Genomic DNA, 19,495 nt, shown 5'->3' with positions numbered 1-19,495 from the left:
CAAGTGGTAATTTCATTGACAATAGCTGTGCAAAAGAACTCTGCTAGTAAGGTAATCGTGATTAGTAATTCTTTACATCTTAGTGTCGTACAACTTCAAAACGATAGACACTTACAATCGACGGCTCTCAAAGATGGACCGCAAACCATCTAATGATAAGCTTACCTCGTCGTATAAGTAATCCATGTCACTTCCCTCCCACGGGTAACGTTGCTGGTGCAGATCAATTCCCTCCACTTCTTCCTCATCATTAGGATGTTCTGCAATATACCCTCTGTAAGGTTCAAATTTATGTCGCTAGAATTATCAGAGAAAGAAATAAAAAGTACCCTCCAAATCTTCAGGAGCATCGACATTTTCTTTATTCAATGATCTTCATTCAACCTAACAACCATCAAAATAAAAAGAATGTGAGGCACATAATCTTCAAAATCTAAGTTTAATGAATGGAAAAAAAACTCAGGAAAACAGAAAATGTCAAACACTCACTGGCTTCTTCTTCTTTTACTTCTTGGCTCCCGTGAATGAACTGTCAAAATTATTTACAGGAAAAAAGATTAAACAAAGCAAATGATGAAAAGAAACAAATATGTTTCATAGCACATAAACTCTTCTTGAACAATCAGGCAACATATAGTATGTCTCCCGTGTGACTCAGCTGAGTCCTCGATGACATCCTGAACGACAAATGTCGTCTTCTTCTTCTTGGTTAGATCAAAGGGTGCAAGCTAAGGATGACCAAAGAAAATTAAAACCACACAATCATGATTTATCAGGCAAAATAAAAGAACCGATGATGAATTTATCAAAAATGGAGAGATGTAGAGATTAAAGAAGAAAAACTGATTCATGAAACTCAAAGAGCCAATCTGTATTTCTTGGATGAGTCATGAACCGATGATTAAAAATTGAAAGCCCTAAACTTCCATTGAAGAGAACGCTTACAGACCAAAGAGGTTTATTGAGTTTTTTTTAACGAATCCAATTTCAAAACGTGAGTTATAAAGTATTTATTAAATCATTAGATAAAATAAATAAGTGTGGGTCCCAGAGAGAAAACCGAAGAAGCAAAAGTTTCTGACCTTCATAAATATATATTTGTTTCAGCAATCGATGTACAAAGAATCCTTTAGCTCAGTGGTATAAATGTTGTTGTTTAGATCTCAATAACCCGGGTTCGAGTCATAAACTTGACACTTTTTCACACTTTTTAAAAGTGGGACCCACATATCGCTGACGTGTCGCATCAGGAGTGATGCAACTGCCCTATTATAATATAGATTACATTCATTATATCCACCCTACGTGCCTTAGACCTATTAATTTAGAGTCCTATTTTTTATCTACTGTTTAAGGTTGTAATTAACTTTTGGACCTTTTCTAGAATCTAATAATAATCTTATCATGGATCATGTTTGGTTCCTTAAAAATATCGACATCACTTAATTTAAACCAACCTCCAGATAAATAGTATTTCGGTTATCTATCATCTACAAATAAAATAAGAAGCTCCACGTTTTATAAATTTACTAGGGGGAGATCCGCGCTTCGCGCAGAATTTGATTATTTGTTAGTAATATTTGTTGGGGATTTTATATTAATTCATAGGGTTGTCTTCATGTTTGTGTGTGACATTATCTCCTTGTGATCAGCTTGTAGTTGTGTTATTTGCTGGTTCAACAAAAAGATTTCGAAACTCTTGACTAAAGTTTTTAAAGAGGTAATGTTGGAGGGTTTAGACCCTTCTTGACATTGTGAAACCTTTTTTTTTTGTTCTTGATTCCTCCCTTCTGTTCCTTGACAAACAACATAAATCGTTACATATAAACATACACACTTTTTGAAGTTTGTCTTTATTTACCACTTTCTTTTGAAATTATAAATTCTCATGGATACATGCCAGGAGGGGAGGGAATGATTGATGTTTTGTTCATATCAATGAACCATGTCTTATATGTAGTTAATTAAGTTGATGACAGCCTCTGCCTGAATGATACTTTCCCAAATCCGAATAGTCGTTATATATGACTATATTTCCCAAATCCGAATAGTCGTTTATTAGAGTATAAGATCACAGTGTATTTTTTGTGTCACCAGGAAAAGTTTTCTAAATACATTAATATGTACCTAGAGCTTGGAAACAAATGTCAACCAAATAGGGAGTGGATTTAGATGAAATATGCTTTTATTGATTTTTTTTGTCGACATGATTTTATTGATGTAGAATATAGAAAACGTCAAAGTAGAACTATAGGTTTAAAAAAAAAATACTAAATGAAAACAAAGCTTGCGAGAAAGTAGAGGACTCTTCATTTGGCTATCTTCAGCACCTAAGCCTTGTGTGCCTTCTTAAGTTCCCTCTCCGCTGATGATACATGTGGTTCCTCTGCTGAGCTCCCGACACCAGTGTGTTCCTCAGCTCCTGTTGTTGTAGTAAGTGGACATGTAGGGTTCAATTGGACGTCACCACTGCCGGTGCCCTGATTAGTTGCACATAACTTGTGGCTTTATGCAGGCCACAGATGTAGCTCCTGGGTTGTTGTTCTCTCCCTGTCCAAACGCATTATAATATGTTTCAACTGTCTGTTAAAAGGAGAAATGGACAGTATGAGAAAGAGGTGGTTGTTAACATATTAAGGGTGTGTTCGTTTCAAGAACGCAACGATTAGCATCAGCGACAGAAAATGTTAATGATATTTTCCTCATTTGGAGTTTGAAACAAAAGACGCGGGGACTAAATAATCAAATGAATCCGGTGATAGTGCTGTCCCTGCATATTCCTTCTCACTTCCCAGCGACTGAAAACACACCAATTTCTTTCCCAGTCACGCCAAATAGGGCGTAAAACTTTCCTAAGTAAAAGTTTCAGTAGGGGACGCTGATGACAATAAAATATGTGGGACACAGTGAATGATTGATGTTTGGAGTTGAAAATGAACTCAAAAAGCTTCAATTGAAAATCAAACGTCTCACAACTATTTCTTGGAGAAATTGTGAAACCTCAGACTCTAGAGGGTCTGCAACACTTGCAGCCTGCATTTTAATGAAAAGAATGTAGACATCATTACGTAGCTTGTGTATGTAAATATTGAAATACCAATTTGTAGTCAAACATGGATGACAACAAACATGGATGACTCTCTCGCATCAGAGACACAAATCTCCACACGGTTTGCAAAATTTTAAAACGCCAATGGGAGAATGTTAGATGGCTTGTTTAGTGAATATTTTAAAAAGTGAGAAGTGAGATAAATCTACCGGGCAATACCTGACAACACCAATAGTGCTAGAGTTATGACAATAGGTGCATGTGAATGAAGGGAATCCTCGCTGTAGCTTTCTTGAACATTTGTAGCAGAAAATGTAGCACCATCCATTGGTGGTTTCAGTGGCGTCTACTTTGTTGGTGCAAAGGAACTCAGAAACCTGTGGTGGAATGAAGGAACTCTAGTAATTTAATATTTATGAAACCATATAGCACGACGTCACCAGTAAGGAAATGTACCTGCAGCGAGATTTCAGCACGTACGCATTAAGCTTGAGCACCGTAACAGTTTCAATTTTCTGAACATCTCCATATTTGGTATAACTTGCAGAGCTGGTGACACCATCCTCACCGAAGCTGTGGTTGGTGATGGCAGTAATTATTTAGATGCTAGGTGTAACAGACATATAATATAGTGAACAAACGTTTGAGCGACTTAGGCAGCGAAGTAGGACTGGCTTGCACTTACTTCTTTGTCGAAGTGGAAATTGGTCCCTGAAATTGCATTCAAATATAAGCGTCCTGCAAGTCTAGCCTAGTTAGTGTTGGAATAGTTATGCACACACAAGTATGAAATAGAAAGGTTCGTGGGAAGCTGTTGACCTCCTACAAATTTTGGATTAATGTTCTTTGATATTAATGACCTTAGGCTCCACACCAACCCCATCTAAGTTCTGGTGGAGTTTGCTGGCCTGGACGTCAAAGACACTTAGACAGACAGTAGTAGATATTGTAGAGCACTTTAGAAGGTTGGAAATATATTAACAGAAAATGAAGTATGTAGATGTCATGATGCATATTTCAAGTTTGGTAGTATACAATCAAACCAAGAGGATATATTAACATTTTAGTGGTCCTGAAACACTCAAGTACCCGTCAATTTGGATGGCCTCCATTATGTGTTGAGTTGTTTGTGATTCGTCATTAAAAGTTATATTGACGTTGCTCACCTGAGTCACCTCCCCTATGATGCATGCAAAGAAAGTGTAACAGAGTGTGGATATATTAACGGGAAAACATCTAGATTTGTTCCAAATGTAAGTTAAAAGACAGACCTAAAAATTGAGTATTTTTGTTTGCCAATTCCATGAGTTGCTCATAAAGACAAAAACTAAAGAACTCCAGGGGTACTGGAGCAGGTCCTGCCGGAATCTCAACAAACTTAGTTAGGTCAGTGAAGCATATTGTGACAGGTGATTTTGTTTCTTGAAGTGGTGGTTGCTTCTCGTAGCATCAAACCCACTGAACAGAGATGTTTGAAAGTATTAAGGCGATGAACATAGATGGAACCTTGGAAAAGCTTTAACTGAAAATTGGGAAACACACGAAGAAAGCAAACCTTTTCATCAAGCAAAAACATGCTTCCCAGAAACGCATGAGACGCGTCAACACTATAAGGACGAAACGATGAATCTGGTGAAACGATGAGATATGGAGATGGCTGCACCACTATTTATAGTATGGAAAATTAGGGATTTGCAAAGAAGATGGGAAGAGTAGTAATTAAATTCGAGTAGTGGGATAGACGGAGTGACTTAATGGTGAAATTTAATAGAGTTCTCAATTGTGAATAAAGCGTTACATATCGTTCTGGTTTCTTCAGTGGAACAGAGAAGTATACAGACGACGGAGAGCTTTTCCAAAAAAAAATGACAAAGACGGTTCGAAGGAGGAGCTTGTAGTGGCCTCCATATGGAAATCTGAGGCGCCGAACGGCGATCTGAGCCAAACATTGGTTTCGTCGGTGAGTTCGAGCCGTGAGAAGAAAATGGGAGAAAACCCTAAACATTTGTGGGTTGAAACAGAGTGAAGGAGACTGGGCTCCACTTTGGGCTTCATGCGCAAATACCATAAAGCCCACATCAGACTCTCTTATTCAACAAAGCAAGAAACAAAAGCAGGAGAAAAAAACACGGAACCACTCAGGTGTCGACACGTGTTGAGATTTGTCCACCCTTACTTGATGATGCGGCGGCAGGAGGAAAGAGACAAAACAACTTTATTGTATAAAATATCAGTTTAACAATACAAGTGCGACCTTTGTATACATTTATATTACATTCATTATATCCACGCTAGTGCCTTAGACTAAACCAACTTTATAATTTGCTTCTCTTTACTTGTCACGTTCTCCACCTGGTACACCAACTCAATTCAAGTTTGTCAAACTTTCATCATTCCAAAATTGTCACCACGTATATATTTACATAAATTTATGTAATGCCCCATTCCATGCAGTAATCTACTTGAAGAAGAGTTCAAAATATATCATTCTAGGCTCCTAAGTATTTACGTTGCATGGTGCATTACACGATACTTACAACCTCAATATATGAAAATCATTTATGTTTCACTTCATTTTAACTTGGTCTTCTTGAATCATATAAATTAAAAACAGAATGTATACATATATAAATTATCAATTTTTTTAAATTTGTTAAACGGAACATTCTAACAACATATATATAGATTAGCTCAAATCTAGCTATATCTATATTATTAAAAGAGAAGTACTCATTTGAAAATGTTCTTACTTCATTAACTAAACTCCTTTTTTTTTTCTTGTCTTTTTCAGTTGCATTTATGAAATATCCTAAAACGAATAAAACTGCCTAATTTATTACTTGTCTTTTCAGTTACATTAATGAAATATGCTTAAATGAATTTAAAATTTCTATTTTATTGTTTGTCTTTTTCAGTTACCTTAATGAAATATCCTTAAATAAATTTGGACATAATGTCATTTAATCAACCAAAAAAACTCATGAGTTATCCTTACGTGCATAATTTTAATAATGGAGATTTTTAAAAATGTGCATCATTAAAATGTTACCTAAAACATGAAGCACTAATATATAACATGCATCAATAAAACTAGAATTTGACTCACACAATTGTATGGATATTATTTTCAGTTGATTAAATTTAAAAATAATTATTTATTCAAAAAATATTTAAGAATGGCTATGTTTTTAAAAATTATATGGTATTATTTGCTTATAACTCATTTGTCATTTGATAAATTGTTAGAAAGAAAATTTTAGCATAATATAACTCAGTTATCATTTGCTAAATTTATGGTTTTTATTTATATTTTTTATTATTTAATTATAATATTTTCATTTTATATTTGAAAGATAAATGAATTTTCTTTCGAACAATATTTTTGTAAATGTATTTTTTTAAAAATAATCAATTAAAATTGTTATTATCATTGAATATCATTATTTTTGGCATAATTTGAGTTTTCGTTTACATCAAAACTTATCATATTTTAGGATAATTTTAATTTAAAATGTAATTTTCATATTTTTCTAACAAATTCTAAAAATATTTTTTAAATTAATTGCTAAAAAAATATTGAGTTGCATTTCAAATAAAAAGGTAAAAATATTAAAAATATTCTAATTAAAATATGTAAAATTTAATATAGTTTTAAGGAAATGGTAAAAATAAAAAATAATTACACATAAAATAATCATGATTTTTGTTAACTGGGCGGATCATTATTTATACGATATCGCACACGAAAGAAAAATTTTTGTTTTTAAAATTATCTAATTAACTCTATACTCATTGTTTTTTATATGATATCATACATTCGTAAAAAATAGATAGTTTAAGATGGAAAAAAAATATTTACTTAATGAATATAATATGAACGAATATTACAAATACATCATTTAATAAAATAAATAATTAAAAACTGAAAATTCATATCCGCGCTTGCGCGCGGGTCAGGGTCTAGTTCAAATTAAATAAGATTATTAAAATTATTTCTTCCCTGATATTTAGTGTTAGGTATTTACCAACTTTCTAGCTATATTTTAAAATTAATATCTTAACTGACTTAAACTGATTTCAAAATTTATGGATCGATACTTAAAAAAAAATATACCTAGCGAGACAAAAAAAATCTTATGCTACGCTATAAATTAACGCTGAACCCCATAATACAACTCACATCACCAGAAACATCTAAGACTCAAATGGCAATGGTTACTCCTAATGGAACTACTCTCTTGAAAGCTGTCAAGCCATTCAAAACCGGGTGGAAAGTTGAAAATCAAAGTTCTACACTCATGGACTCAACATTCATCTTATGGTGGTGGAGACACTCTTGAATTCATACTCGTAGATGTAACGGTAATTGTTCTGATTATTTATCTAATATCATTGACTAAAACTATGTGTATATGCTTTATGCAGGGCGATAAGATACATTGTACCTATAAACGAATCTTCACTCCGCGTGCTAAGAAACACATGCAGATTGGTCAATGGTGTTTCACCGAGAATTTTGGTTTAACCCCAGCTACCGGAAAGTATAAAGCGACAAGCCACAAATACAAGCTTTCCATCATCAGCAGCTCCTTAGTGACCAGTTCATCCCTGAAAATTGATGATAGTTTTCTGTCATTAACCCCTTACGAATCAATCATTAATGGAAGTCTTGATTCCAATTTTCTCATTGGTAAGTGTATTTTTTCAGATTAAGAACCGTTATATGAACTAAATAAAAGTTTTGCGGTTTCAGATGTAATTGGTCAAGCGATTGTTATCGGTGATCTTCAAGTTGTGCAAGTCCTTGATAAAGAAAGGCAGAAACTGTAGTTTACTTTAACAGACACAAAGTAAGATCAAAATATTATTATTGTGTCTTACTATACTAAAAATATCGAGAACATTTGCTAAATTGAATTACATTTTTTTAACAGTGATCAGCATATAGCATGTTGTCTTTGGGGTCGTTTTGCTGAGCAAATTTTAAATGCTTAACATGTTGGTGAAGATAACACCATTGTCTGTTTGGTGAGATTTGCAAAAATCTCTGTTTACAAGGGTAAGATTTTAAATAACATTTTAAGGTTTTGATTTTTTCTGCGAGTCATTAAACCAAAAATTTTGTATTGTAGGACAAGTCAGGTTACAAATGCATTTGAAGCTTCCAGTGTGATCATAAATCCTACTGGCTCTGATGTGCAAGAATTTTCCTGACAGTAAATTGTATTCCACTAAATTCTTATGTAAATAAACAATTTTAAACTACTTTAAAATATTACATAATATTTAGGTTGCCAAAAAATGAACTTGCTCTCGCAACTGGAAATGTTGAAGTTGTTAAACCCAAAGGAATCAAACGCCAGAAGGATACTTGGTGTCTTTATCCAGGGCGATCAATAGTGGATATTATCATGGCAACTGAGGTTAGTTTTTGTAATATATCCGTACGATTTACCTAGCTGGTATGCGATAGACACATTTTTTTTTGTTAGATTGAGAAATGCATTGTTAAAGCAACAGTTTTGGTAATAAACACTGACTGGGCATGGTTTTGGTAATGAACACCGACTGGGCATGGTTTTATTTTGGTTGTGTAAGGTGCGACAAAAAAGTGACCAATATTACAAAGAAAGAATTGCTAATCCTAATCAGCCTTTGAGACATGTGTGACGTTGTGACATGTGTGACGTTGTGACATGTGGGCCAAATGTGTTAAAATTTATCAGAAAACCTTTAATTTGCAATGTAAAAAAAAGGTGATGTGTTTGATAATCGGTTCAAATTAATTTTTGATAATAAATATTAAGTATAATGCTTAATATAATACATATCTACACCGCAATTTATCATGGATAATTTACAATAATACAAATATGTATATTAATATTTAGTTATTTAATAATAATATAAACTACTAATTTTTCTTATTTTTATTCTATAAAACCTATCAATAATATTAGTTTAATATGTTCATTAATTATTTAAAAGAAACATTTTCATTGTATACTAAAGCCGATATCTAATCATAAAAAGTAAAATTATAAAAGATAAATATACTTATAGGTTTTGATATAAACTGAATAAACCGAAAACCGACCATTTATAAATCGAACCAAACTAAAGTAGATATGGTGTTAATATGGTAGCGACTGTATAAACCAAAACACCGAAAAGCCAAAAGAAAAAACCTAAACTGAACCGACATCTTGATTGGACACCGTGAAAAAATATATATTTAACACTTATTTATTATAATCTTACATTAGGTACAACACATATTAAACACAAATTAATTATTTACATGTAAGAAAGTATATTTTAAATATATATGTAAAAAGTATATTATAGCCACATATTATATAACAAAAAATCAAAAACACATAAATATGAAATGTAAATAAGCAAGCTCAATAATTATTAAAAAGATTAGTCTAAGCATATCCGGATCTGTATCTAGTTGTACTTAAACCACCGGAAATCATGTTATTTTTCTACCAACAAAGGCATCACAAATTAGTCTCAAATCCGCAATTAGGACTATTTAGCGAGATTCTTGAGTAGTCACAAATATTTTGTTGGAAAAATAAATAGTCACAATATATATATGCTAACATGAAACTATATATGACTATGATACTATACAATCAGAAAAGTCACTTTAGTAAGCGTTTTGTCTTATGTTATTATATTAACTAGGATGATGTCCGCGCTTCGTGCAAAATATTGTTTTATTGTGGTTAAGAGTATGATTTTTTGGATAATGTAATTATGTGGTCACTTTTATTTGTTAATAACATTATTTGGTGTTTTTATTGTGTTTTGTAGTAGTAGTACTGATATGTTAATATATTTTGTCTTTTGTTTTTTAATAATGTGTTTTGTGTGTATAGTACTTGTTAGTAGTGAAGTGAGCCTCTAATGTAAAAATATACTGACTTTTAATGACTTTGCATTTATGCATTTGTTGATTCTAAGATTAACGGTTTCAGCGTCAAAATTGTCTTTTATTTTTTTCATATTCTTGAACATTATTACTTTTAATATGTTTTTTTGCTTTCTTCCCATATTTTGACATTGAGCCATCAACATCTATGTATTTTGTTTACCTTTCTGGTAAACGGTGTTCTCACCATCACCGAAAAAGACTCACATCCTGCTCTTGTTCTTTATCACCTTCTTCACATTGAGATTTCTGGTATTTGTTGTAGATCGGGTTTAGGAGTTCCCAATTGTGCGGTTGTTTCTCGTGTCGTTTTAGGCTGTTCCATTCAATATTGGATGTTCCTCTTCTTCCTTAGATTTCAACTGATGTTAGGAACTATATCTCCTTCGGTTGGATCAAAATTTAGTCATCTTTGATGTTGTCTTTCTCGTTGTTGGCTTACCGTCAATAGTCCCTGCTCGTCTTGGTTTTTAAGATCTATTTTTGGATATTTGACTTCTATGCTATTTTTCATAGCTCGAGGACGGCACCGGTGTATTGCGGATTTTGTTGGTGCTTGATCAAGCTTCTTTGTATTCTGGGATTACTTTGTTTCAGATTTTATCTTTTTTTCCTTTTTTACTTCTACTTGTTCTGGCCAAGACACTCTATGTTACGGTAAGGTAAGTTAGTCTTGATCTCTTTTAAGATCCAGACCTTTATTGAGTTAGTATTACTATGGCATTTTATTTTTCTCAGTGATTGTGGAGATTTTAGGCTTAAATTTGGTTATTTTGTGATTTTAATAGTTTAATAAAAATATAATTTATAAATGAAATAATAGAAAATAGTAAAAATAATAAAATAGTGAAAGTTTATGATACTTTCAGTTGTGAATAAATTAAACATTTAAAATATATTTATATTATTTCACTTATTTTTTGAATTTTAGTGACCAATAAAATAGAATCTCAAATTATGATGATGGTTAGTGTGAGAAGGATTAGATAGTGCATAATTAGAAAATGATGGACTAAATTGCAATAATATAAAAGAAAAAAGATCTAAAATGCAAAAAAAAATTATGAGGACATGTGTCGAAAAACCTCCTGCCACTTGTCAGAAGAACGGAAAAAACCAACTTTATATATATATTTTTTTCCCTTAGAAACAATTAGTGACAATATATCAATTTATTAGAACCATCAATAAATGTTATTATTATTCGAATTATAGAAGCTAAACTATATAAATATATAGAAATTTAAATATTCTACAACCAAAAAAATTAGTTAAAGCAAAAAATTTGTTTCTTAAACATAAATACAAGTAAAGTAAACTTCTAAGAAAAATGGTGTGAAGATGATTAATTTCGGATAAATGACAAATTTGGTGAGGTAGTTGTTGCAGTGGTTGGCGGAGTGGCAGGATGTATGAAATCCATAAACGATGAAGATGATCTTGGTTTTTTAAACAGTCAATGTGCACTTGCAAGCTTGAGATCCGAGTTTGAGCAATTCGTTGTTCATAACTTGTTAGCTTCTTCTTCAGCTATTATGATCTGCCGTTTTAAGCTGTTTATGCATCTTTAAAATAGTTGACAGTAATAATTATATAATTTTTTTCTTTGTTAACAATTTCCACAAGTCAAAGTTCAAATCTATTATACTCCATCCGTTTCATATTAAGTGTATTTTAAGATTTTTACGCACGAATTAAAAAAAAATGTTAAATATTTTGTTTACCCCTAGTTAATATAATTTTTTGTTTGGTTTTATTAATTAATGAATTAAAAATAAGGATAAAAATTGAAAATTTTGTTTAAAGCATGCATTAGAAATGTAAAACGACACATATAATAAAACAAAATTGAAAAACTAAAACGATACTTAATATGAAACGGATGGAGTAATATGTTTCAGTGGATTTGAACACAAAACAATACAAAAAAAATTGACTCAAAAGCTGTCAACATTAAGATGAAATACATTAAACAAATATAAGTATCTAAACATAATTCACAAATTTATAGATTGGAAACTCAAACCAGAGAGTAAAATATTGACAAAAAAAAAAAATTGAGTAAACAACAATGTTATGTAGCTTTCAAGTGCATAACCTATGAATCACTTAATAAACAACAAAATATTTCAATCTCTATAATATTATTTGAGAAGACATCTTCATCATAATTTTTAGAATGGTTAATTACATGGATATATTAAATGAACTAAAATATTATGCATATTTCCATTATTATGATTTCTATTTCAAATTTTCTTTTTACCTAATAATATTTTTAAAACTAAAGCATGTCTACCTTAGAACAACATATTATTATTATAAATAATTATATATATATTATAAAATAAGATAAATTTTGTAAGTTTATGGAAATAAATTTTAAAAAATATTTATATTCGTGCATGAGCATAAAAAAAAACCTAGTTTATGAATCATGCTCAGTTAAATATATGTATTAAGTACTCAGTGTTAATTAGAAAAACAAATGTTAAACATTAGTCTCCTAAAGAAATGCTAGATATCTTTTAAAAAATTCCGTCTGGCTCAAGACTAAGAACTAGTGTTGCTAAATCATATCCATAAATCTGCACAACGAGGTAGCTATGACTTGAATTTAGTAGTTGAGGCTACCGGATTAGGCATAGAAATTCTAACAATCTGCTATCTTGGTCTTCTACTCGCCACAAAAGATTATTGGAAACATTTATGCAGACTTAAAATTTGTTATTAAAATATGGTATATCCTCTTTTTTTCATGAGTGGTTGACAACTCTTGGACTTAGCCTTTTTCACATTAGTGTCTTGTCTTATTCCCTCTTCTCTTCTTTCGCTTTGCTCCACAAAAAAAAAAAAAGAGAGGAAAACATGACTACTTAGTCTGAGGCAGAAGAAGGAGAGAAGAATCTAAGTGTAACGAATCTTTAGCTGGTGAAGATCAGTTAAATTTTTCTGTGTTGATCCTGAAGATGACAGCAATAGTAGGAGTATCATTTGTAGCTACCAGCTCTCATATCTCTATAGTCACCCCAACTCTTTCATCCTCTTCTTTGTTTCCACCACTAACATTGGTCTGTAATGTCTTGATTTCCATGGATTTTGTACCTCATCCGAGTGTATTGAGTTGACACAGATTCTGTCTTGTATCTTTTACAGCATCAGTCAGGTAATAAAAAGGAAAGTCAGTTGCGCTGTGCCGTGCAAGAGTCTTCCACTTCTGCTGGTAATTTGTGAAACAGAATGTTTGGTTGGTGGAACTATTGAAAACAGAGGAAACTTACATTCTTGTTATCTTATAGTTGCTACTGAGAAGAAAGAAAAAGAAGACTCAACAGTTGAAGTTCCAGCAAAGAAACCAAAACCGGCAGCTGCGAAGGCAGCCGTGGCAAAACCGCTGAGAGAAATGATGGAAGAAGACGTGATTCCTCCCCTAAAAGCCATTCTTGAAGCTCAAGATGATATCTCTGAGATTGATTTATCTTTCCATGACGATAAGGTTTCTTGAATCTAACCAACATTCAAGACAAAATATCATCATCATTAGTTCATCTCTAGTCTAACGTAACTTGTTTGATTATAGCTCGAGGGGTTTTTCTTTAAGAAAGGTATTCAATATTCCTTCTGGGCCTTCTTCCCCAGTGGGAACCTCACAGGTAATAATATAAACATTTTTTTCTTTTAATAATCATCTGGTTCAAATACTTTGTTGCTGCAAATTTGAATGGAGTTTTAAAAAAAAAATAGGTGCAAAGGGCTTTTCAATCTCCTCGTACGGATCAGGTCCAAGCACTGTGGAGCCGTTTCTAGTCGACGAGAGGAACCCAACTGCAAACCACGTTGTGTTTTGGGTGGAGAAGCGCCTTGCTGCACAAGGGATTATTCCCGTTTGGAACCAATAATGTAACCGAGATGTTGTTTTTTTTATTCACTTGTTTATAAGAAAACAATTACATTTGTATACCAAAACTGAAGAAAATCAAAGTCCTTCGTATCTCTCAATATGTATTAATTAAGAAACACTCTTCGTTTAAGCTAATCCATTTTCCCTAGAGATTATTCTCTTCCTTGCCTTCTCAGCCTAAAAATTATAGATTCCAATTACTTTATAGCATTATTAAAATGTAGATATGTAACAAGCTGAAATGGCTAATATTATACTCAAAGGAATAACCTGTTTTTTCCAATCCATGGAAGTTGTGACGATAGCCAGAATAGTCGCTTGAACAGCGGATCCAACCACAACACCGCACCACAATCCTTTTCCATTAAACCCATGACTGAAAGCTAAGTAAAGTCCAACCGGAGCTCCTACCAGATAATAAGACACCACATTGTTCCAAGCTCCAATGTGTTGCCACCCACTTCCCCTAGCTACACCATTAAGCACTGCAGTGAACCCATCCAGGATGAAGGAAAGACAGAGCAAAGGAGATATATCCGCGACATAGTCCACGACTTCTTTGCTGTTGCTGAATGCGTAGCCTATGATGTTCCGGCATGTGAAGAGAAGTGTACTGAAAAAAACTGACTCTATCAACCAGAGACAAAGCCCTGCCAATATTGATACCCTAGCAACTTGAGGACTCCCAGCTCCCAAATTGTTTGCCACGCGTGTGCTGCAAGAAACCAACAGATGATGACTAATATTGAGGAAGGAGGTTGAAGATGTTTTGGATTAGGAATTGAGATCGTACCTCACAGCCGCGGCAACTCCATTTGAAATTACATAGTGCAATGTTTCTGTTGTAAGACTGCATGAAACAAATATGATTAATACTTTCTCAATAAACAGATAAGAGAAGAACATTTAGAAAGAATGTGTATATTTTACTTACCATATTGAAAGAACAGAGGTCTCAAGTTTCGGGTTTGGGAGTAGTCCTGAGGAGAGTATGAGTAGCTCAAAAAGCCACCATTCTAGGCTATATTGCAAAAAGATGAGAAGAAAAAAAATGCAATTGAGATAAGAGGAAGCATTCGTGTATGTACCTTGACCAACAAGAAATTTAAATTGGCATACCACAACATTGCTGCTGATGGAACTCCGTAATGGAAGAACTGTTTGACACAGGACACAAAATCATCGGATACAAAGGTGCGTGTCATCTCACAAGAGGTGGAGAATCTCACATAGCATGCGAGTATCACAGCATAGAACCAGAAAGACACACTAATAGACAAAGCAGCTCCATTGCTTCCCAGACCAAACTTGAAAACCAAAATCCAGCAAACGGAGATGTGGAACAAAAGGGTGGTTACGGCACAGTAGAGAAGGGGAAGAACCAACCCTTGCGTCAGAAGAAACCGAGTCAGTGGTATGACAATGGCTTGTCCGAACAAAGCCGGTATGAGCGAAAAGGCGTAGGAGCCAGCGACTCTTGAGATGTCAGGGTCTTGTCCAAGAGAGACCAAGAGCTTGTCCATGTAAATCCAAAGAGTTGATATGAGGAAACAGATTGGGATATTGGAGGCGATTGCAGAGTATGTGTAGGTTCCGAGTTTCTCGTATTGTTTAGCTCCATAAGCTTGGCCACAGAGAGTTTCTAAAGCACCCGCTAATCCATACTGCGCAAAAGAGTTTTCAAGATTTCAGAGTCAGTTGGATTCTATAACTGAAGCGGAGTGGAGAGAGTCATAGCATAGTTACCATAATGCTGAAACCGGAGACGTTTGTGAAAGAGGTGGCAAGAGCGACGCCGGAGAGCTGAAGCTCCCCATTGTGGCCGGCCACCATGACTGAGATGACAGGTAAAAGGTATTGAGCACTGGTCACGGTGGCCATAGGAGCGGCCAAGCGGCATACTTTCTTCAGCTCCACGGTGAGCTGACCTCTGTGCCATGTCCTTGTACTGGGGACTAACTGTTCCTCTCTTATAAGAAATGGCTCTTCCATTGTCAGTCTTCCTAGTGTTGAAGGCCTTTGCCCTTTGGTTTCAGATGATACTGAATCTTTTTAAACTATAACATCACTCTAATTGTACGGAAATGCGTGAAAAATATATACAGGATAATATACTTGGGAATCACGTTCTAGTTATCCACGACTAAGACAACAAAGGCAACTAGCTAGACAGCATACTTTGGAATCATGTCAAACGTGACGCCGAAGAGTAAGATATCAAATTCGTTTTGACCTGTTTTTTTTCTAAATATGTTATTGGCTAATCTAATATATGAATATTGTATTCACTAATGTTATTAATTTCTCTTAACCTCACTCTTAGAGTTGTCCCAACCTATATAGCATTGACTCTTCTTCCATCTTCCAGTCTCGTCATGTCCAATTTTTTATTTCCACTAAATAATTGTATAAAAGTTTGCAAATACCATTACATAGTTCTCGTAGATTTCAAATCCACCTAGAAAGGAGTTTACTGGGCTAAATGGGAGAAATGTGTAAATGAAAGATAAAAGTGGTCTAGTGTTTGTTTCGATCCATGAATTCAATATTGTCTTGTAAGCTAAACAATTGTACAGGCTAATTCAATATCCAATTTTTTTCTAGTACTGGTATTGTGAGGTAAGTATTACAAACTTAGTTCAACATTGTGATATATTCCTTGTTATAGTTCATCAGACGTCTATATAAGTATTTCAGCAGCAAAGTCTTTATTATCCATGGATATTAGGCAAAAGTTCATTATAGCCATGAGATCCGAGCTTGAAAATATCTTTGGATCCCAACGAACCCAGCTAGACCTGCTCAAGCTATTTCGCCAGTTGTTAATCCAGTGATGGCAGTAAGTGATTTCTTCTATGGCGAAAAGAACTAGAATAATGAGACATTGGAAGCTTTAGTGGTGTCAGGCGATATTCTACTGATACAAAGTTTGGAAGTGAGTCAATCACTGCACATCGATGAGTTCTGTTAACTATACAAAAAATTATCGGTATACTGTTAAATTTGGATATTAGGTGGTCAAAAATATCCTTTAACATAGGGTCTGATTGGTAATGGCCGTAGTTTTAAAATTTTTGCTGTAGAAAAAAATCTGTAAACTTTTTGCTGTGGCTTTAGATTTTATTGCTGTATAATTTTATGGAAAGCACTAAAAAATTGCTTTAGATATTTGGCTCTGCAGAGCACTTGTACAGCCGTAGGTTATTTCAAGAGCTGTGGTTTCAAAAAAAAATTTAAAGCTTGATTGCTCTGAATTTGATGCTTTAGAAATAAATAGGGTTGTGGACAGCACCTACAGCAACTACCAATCACCCCCATAGAAACTATATCTATGTGTACAGATGTTGGCATACATCAACTTCAAGCCTTTGCCTGAAAATAAATGCACCTTAAAATATACGCCATAACGACTGGCCACTTGACGATTACATAAAATTTCATGCACTGTCATATGCGATAATCGTTGTTCTCGATATAGGGCTACAAACAAATCAATAAACCGTGTAATTTTTGAATGTCTTATAGGTTTTCAAACTTGGATCTTATTGAATACACCATCCTTCCTATTAGTGTTTCTGATATCGAATATATACACCTTTCTAGATCATCTGTTCTAGAGGAAACACGACATAGAAGACTTAAAACACGACTAAAAATGAATATATGGAAGAGATAAAACATCTTCTCAAAACGGTGAGGAACACTAAGTGGGCACAAATCATATATCCGGGGTTTTAGAGGTATTCATGATCTTATTTGTTTCATCCGAATAATCAATTATCCGATCTGATTCGATATGTAGCTATCTGGGTATTCAGTGTGGATATCCAAAATTTATATTATTAACCGATTACCCGATCCATATAAATTAAAAAAATCATAGATAATATAAATATTCATATTTTATTACAAAGATAAAAAATTTACATACTTTTTAAAATTCTAATAACTAAAATAATCAATTTAATAAATAAAATATTGTAAAACGTACATAAAATATTAAAATATAATAATTATTTAATTCATATATAGAGCTCTTTGAATATATGTATTTATATGTATATAATGGATTGGATCAGATATTTGTTCTTAAAAAAAATTAGTTTTTGTTCTTACGGATATTGCATATTAGTACTTGCTTTGCTTCGTAGAATTATGGATATTTAATTTTTTTATTCGAATCTAAACGGATAACAAATCAAATCAAATTTTACATACATTTTTCTCAGTCCTAAGGAGCACTAACTACCATAAAATCAATTCTCATGACAAGAAAGATTGAAAGAAGTGTAAGTTTTCTAGAAAAATTTCCAAAAAAAAGTGCGTACTGAAAAATTATTTCTGTTATTGAACCCTATATTCATTTTATATATATTTATCATGTGTTAGATTTTTTTTAAGAAATCAAACCACTCAAAAGCTAACATGTTGTGTAAGATTTTTTTTGGTTATTTAATATATTTTGTTTAATGGAAGTATCTGAATGAGTATCTCACTATTAAAATAAATACAAAAATTGAAACAATATGAGATAGTATGAGTTTGGGTTCTCAAAATTATAAGAAACTCATTAGAACCTTTGATACCACATGTCTATTTATTGTCCACCCATATTGATTTAATTCGTTTAGACGTTTTAAATTTTAGTTATACAAACAAAATGTATTAGAATAATTGTATTAAATGATTTAGATACGTGTTTTGAGATACCAAACAATAAAAGCATGCATAGTGTTAAATTTATGAATTTCTCAATATTTTTAAAATAAATGAATAAATAGAAAATAAATACAATAGAAAGAAAATGGTTTCTCATAAAGAGAATCAAGTCTCTCGTCTCTATATGTCAATCCTATAAGTACTCTACTAATTTAAAAGAATAAATAAATACAATTATATAATTAAAAATAATATTTTACTTTTTTAGAGATTCAATCACAATACCCCGTTGCTGGTGTTCCAAAGTTGCTCTAAGAAACTATTGTATATTTTCTGTTATCTTTTTAGTTTTTATTTATTTATTTCTAAGGTATGAATATCTGTTTAAACTTTTCAACTTCTCTATATTTAATGTTTAAAGTTTGCATGTCACATTTTAAATAAATCTATTTAATTTTATTGTAAGAATCGATTAGAATAATTCGGTTGGAAAATAATGGTTTGTTTGGTTAAAGAATAAATGGTAAATTTGGTTAGAGAGCAGTCTAACAAAATAAATAATTTATAGTTAATTAATTAATAATTATTAAATAAGTGGCACAAGTTATAATTATTAAGAGTTATTTTCCAAAGGTACTTCAACATACTCGTGAATCCTAAAAGCTTTTAAATCTTTATTTAGGTATAAATAACAAAAAAAATTTGAAGGACCTGGAAGGAATCAACGAAATCCTAACAAATATTATGATCGCTTTGTCTCTTTTTTCTATTAACGTTGATATAACTGTTATTTTCTAAAGCTAATTAGTTATATTACTATATGAACCATTCATTAATTTAACATGACATTGGATTTAACATTAGCACAAAATATAGTTCCAATCTTTTCCATAATATAGATGGATCCATTTTTTTCTTTTCAAGAGTTACAATATTATGTTAT

The 19,495-nt window shown here is 32.6% G+C and overlaps 2 protein-coding genes and 1 long non-coding RNA gene across 5 annotated transcripts; 1 reads left to right on the top strand and 2 right to left on the bottom strand.

The window, feature by feature from the left end:
- Positions 1 to 2,934: 2,934 nt before the first annotated feature.
- Positions 2,935 to 5,616, bottom strand: LOC106404733. 2 transcript variants are annotated; one of them, XR_007326448.1, is made up of 6 exons: positions 4,139 to 5,616; positions 3,869 to 3,957; positions 3,735 to 3,787; positions 3,506 to 3,622; positions 3,269 to 3,426; positions 2,935 to 3,033 (listed from the first exon to the last, which is right to left on the bottom strand). It is a non-coding gene; the product is annotated as an uncharacterized LOC106404733 (long non-coding RNA). The 2 variants fall into 2 exon arrangements; XR_001281105.3 differs by having other exon boundaries at positions 2,935 to 3,426; positions 4,139 to 5,615.
- A 7,141-nt stretch (positions 5,617 to 12,757) lies between these two features.
- On the top strand, positions 12,758 to 13,985 carry BNAANNG40350D. The gene is made up of 5 exons (XM_013846940.3): positions 12,758 to 13,063; positions 13,149 to 13,215; positions 13,292 to 13,488; positions 13,573 to 13,645; positions 13,737 to 13,985. Exons 1-5 carry the CDS (start codon positions 12,962 to 12,964, stop codon positions 13,889 to 13,891), a joined length of 594 nt encoding a protein of 197 aa, XP_013702394.2. The 5' UTR covers positions 12,758 to 12,961; the 3' UTR covers positions 13,892 to 13,985.
- Positions 13,894 to 16,069, bottom strand: LOC106406310 (protein DETOXIFICATION 1). 2 transcript variants are annotated; one of them, XM_013846939.3, is made up of 6 exons: positions 15,640 to 16,069; positions 15,013 to 15,557; positions 14,828 to 14,914; positions 14,687 to 14,743; positions 14,164 to 14,608; positions 13,894 to 14,070 (listed from the first exon to the last, which is right to left on the bottom strand). In XM_013846939.3, exons 1-6 carry the CDS (start codon positions 15,883 to 15,885, stop codon positions 14,020 to 14,022), a joined length of 1,431 nt encoding a protein of 476 aa, XP_013702393.1. In that variant the 5' UTR covers positions 15,886 to 16,069; the 3' UTR covers positions 13,894 to 14,019. The 2 variants fall into 2 exon arrangements, with proteins under 2 accessions (XP_013702393.1, XP_048619474.1); XM_048763517.1 differs by lacking the exon at positions 13,894 to 14,070 and having other exon boundaries at positions 14,107 to 14,608.
- Positions 16,070 to 19,495: the final 3,426 nt, after the last annotated feature.

Source organism: Brassica napus, chromosome C7, assembly GCF_020379485.1.
Source record: "Brassica napus cultivar Da-Ae chromosome C7, Da-Ae, whole genome shotgun sequence".
In the NCBI taxonomy this organism is placed as follows: Eukaryota; Viridiplantae; Streptophyta; class Magnoliopsida; order Brassicales; family Brassicaceae; genus Brassica; species Brassica napus.
Note: the sequence above shows the minus strand (reverse complement) of the source record. Positions and strands in the feature narration are given on the sequence as shown.

What these genes read in the sequence shown, in the direction of transcription:
- LOC106406310 (XM_048763517.1), bottom strand. Translation starts at nt 15,885, where the DNA reads ATGGAAGAGCCATTTCTTATAAGAGAGGAACAGTTAGTCCCCAGTACA. An exon ending in TCTCCGGTTTCAGCATTATG is followed by an intron (nt 15,558 to 15,639) that starts GTAACTATGCTA and finishes TCTTTTGCGCAG; the next exon opens with TATGGATTAGCGGGTGCTTT. An exon ending in GGAGTTGCCGCGGCTGTGAG is followed by an intron (nt 14,609 to 14,686) that starts GTACGATCTCAA and finishes GGTTTCTTGCAG; the next exon opens with CACACGCGTGGCAAACAATT.
- BNAANNG40350D (XM_013846940.3), top strand. Translation starts at nt 12,962, where the DNA reads ATGACAGCAATAGTAGGAGTATCATTTGTAGCTACCAGCTCTCATATC. An exon ending in TGTTTCCACCACTAACATTG is followed by an intron (nt 13,064 to 13,148) that starts GTCTGTAATGTC and finishes TATCTTTTACAG; the next exon opens with CATCAGTCAGGTAATAAAAA. An exon ending in TATCTTTCCATGACGATAAG is followed by an intron (nt 13,489 to 13,572) that starts GTTTCTTGAATC and finishes GTTTGATTATAG; the next exon opens with CTCGAGGGGTTTTTCTTTAA.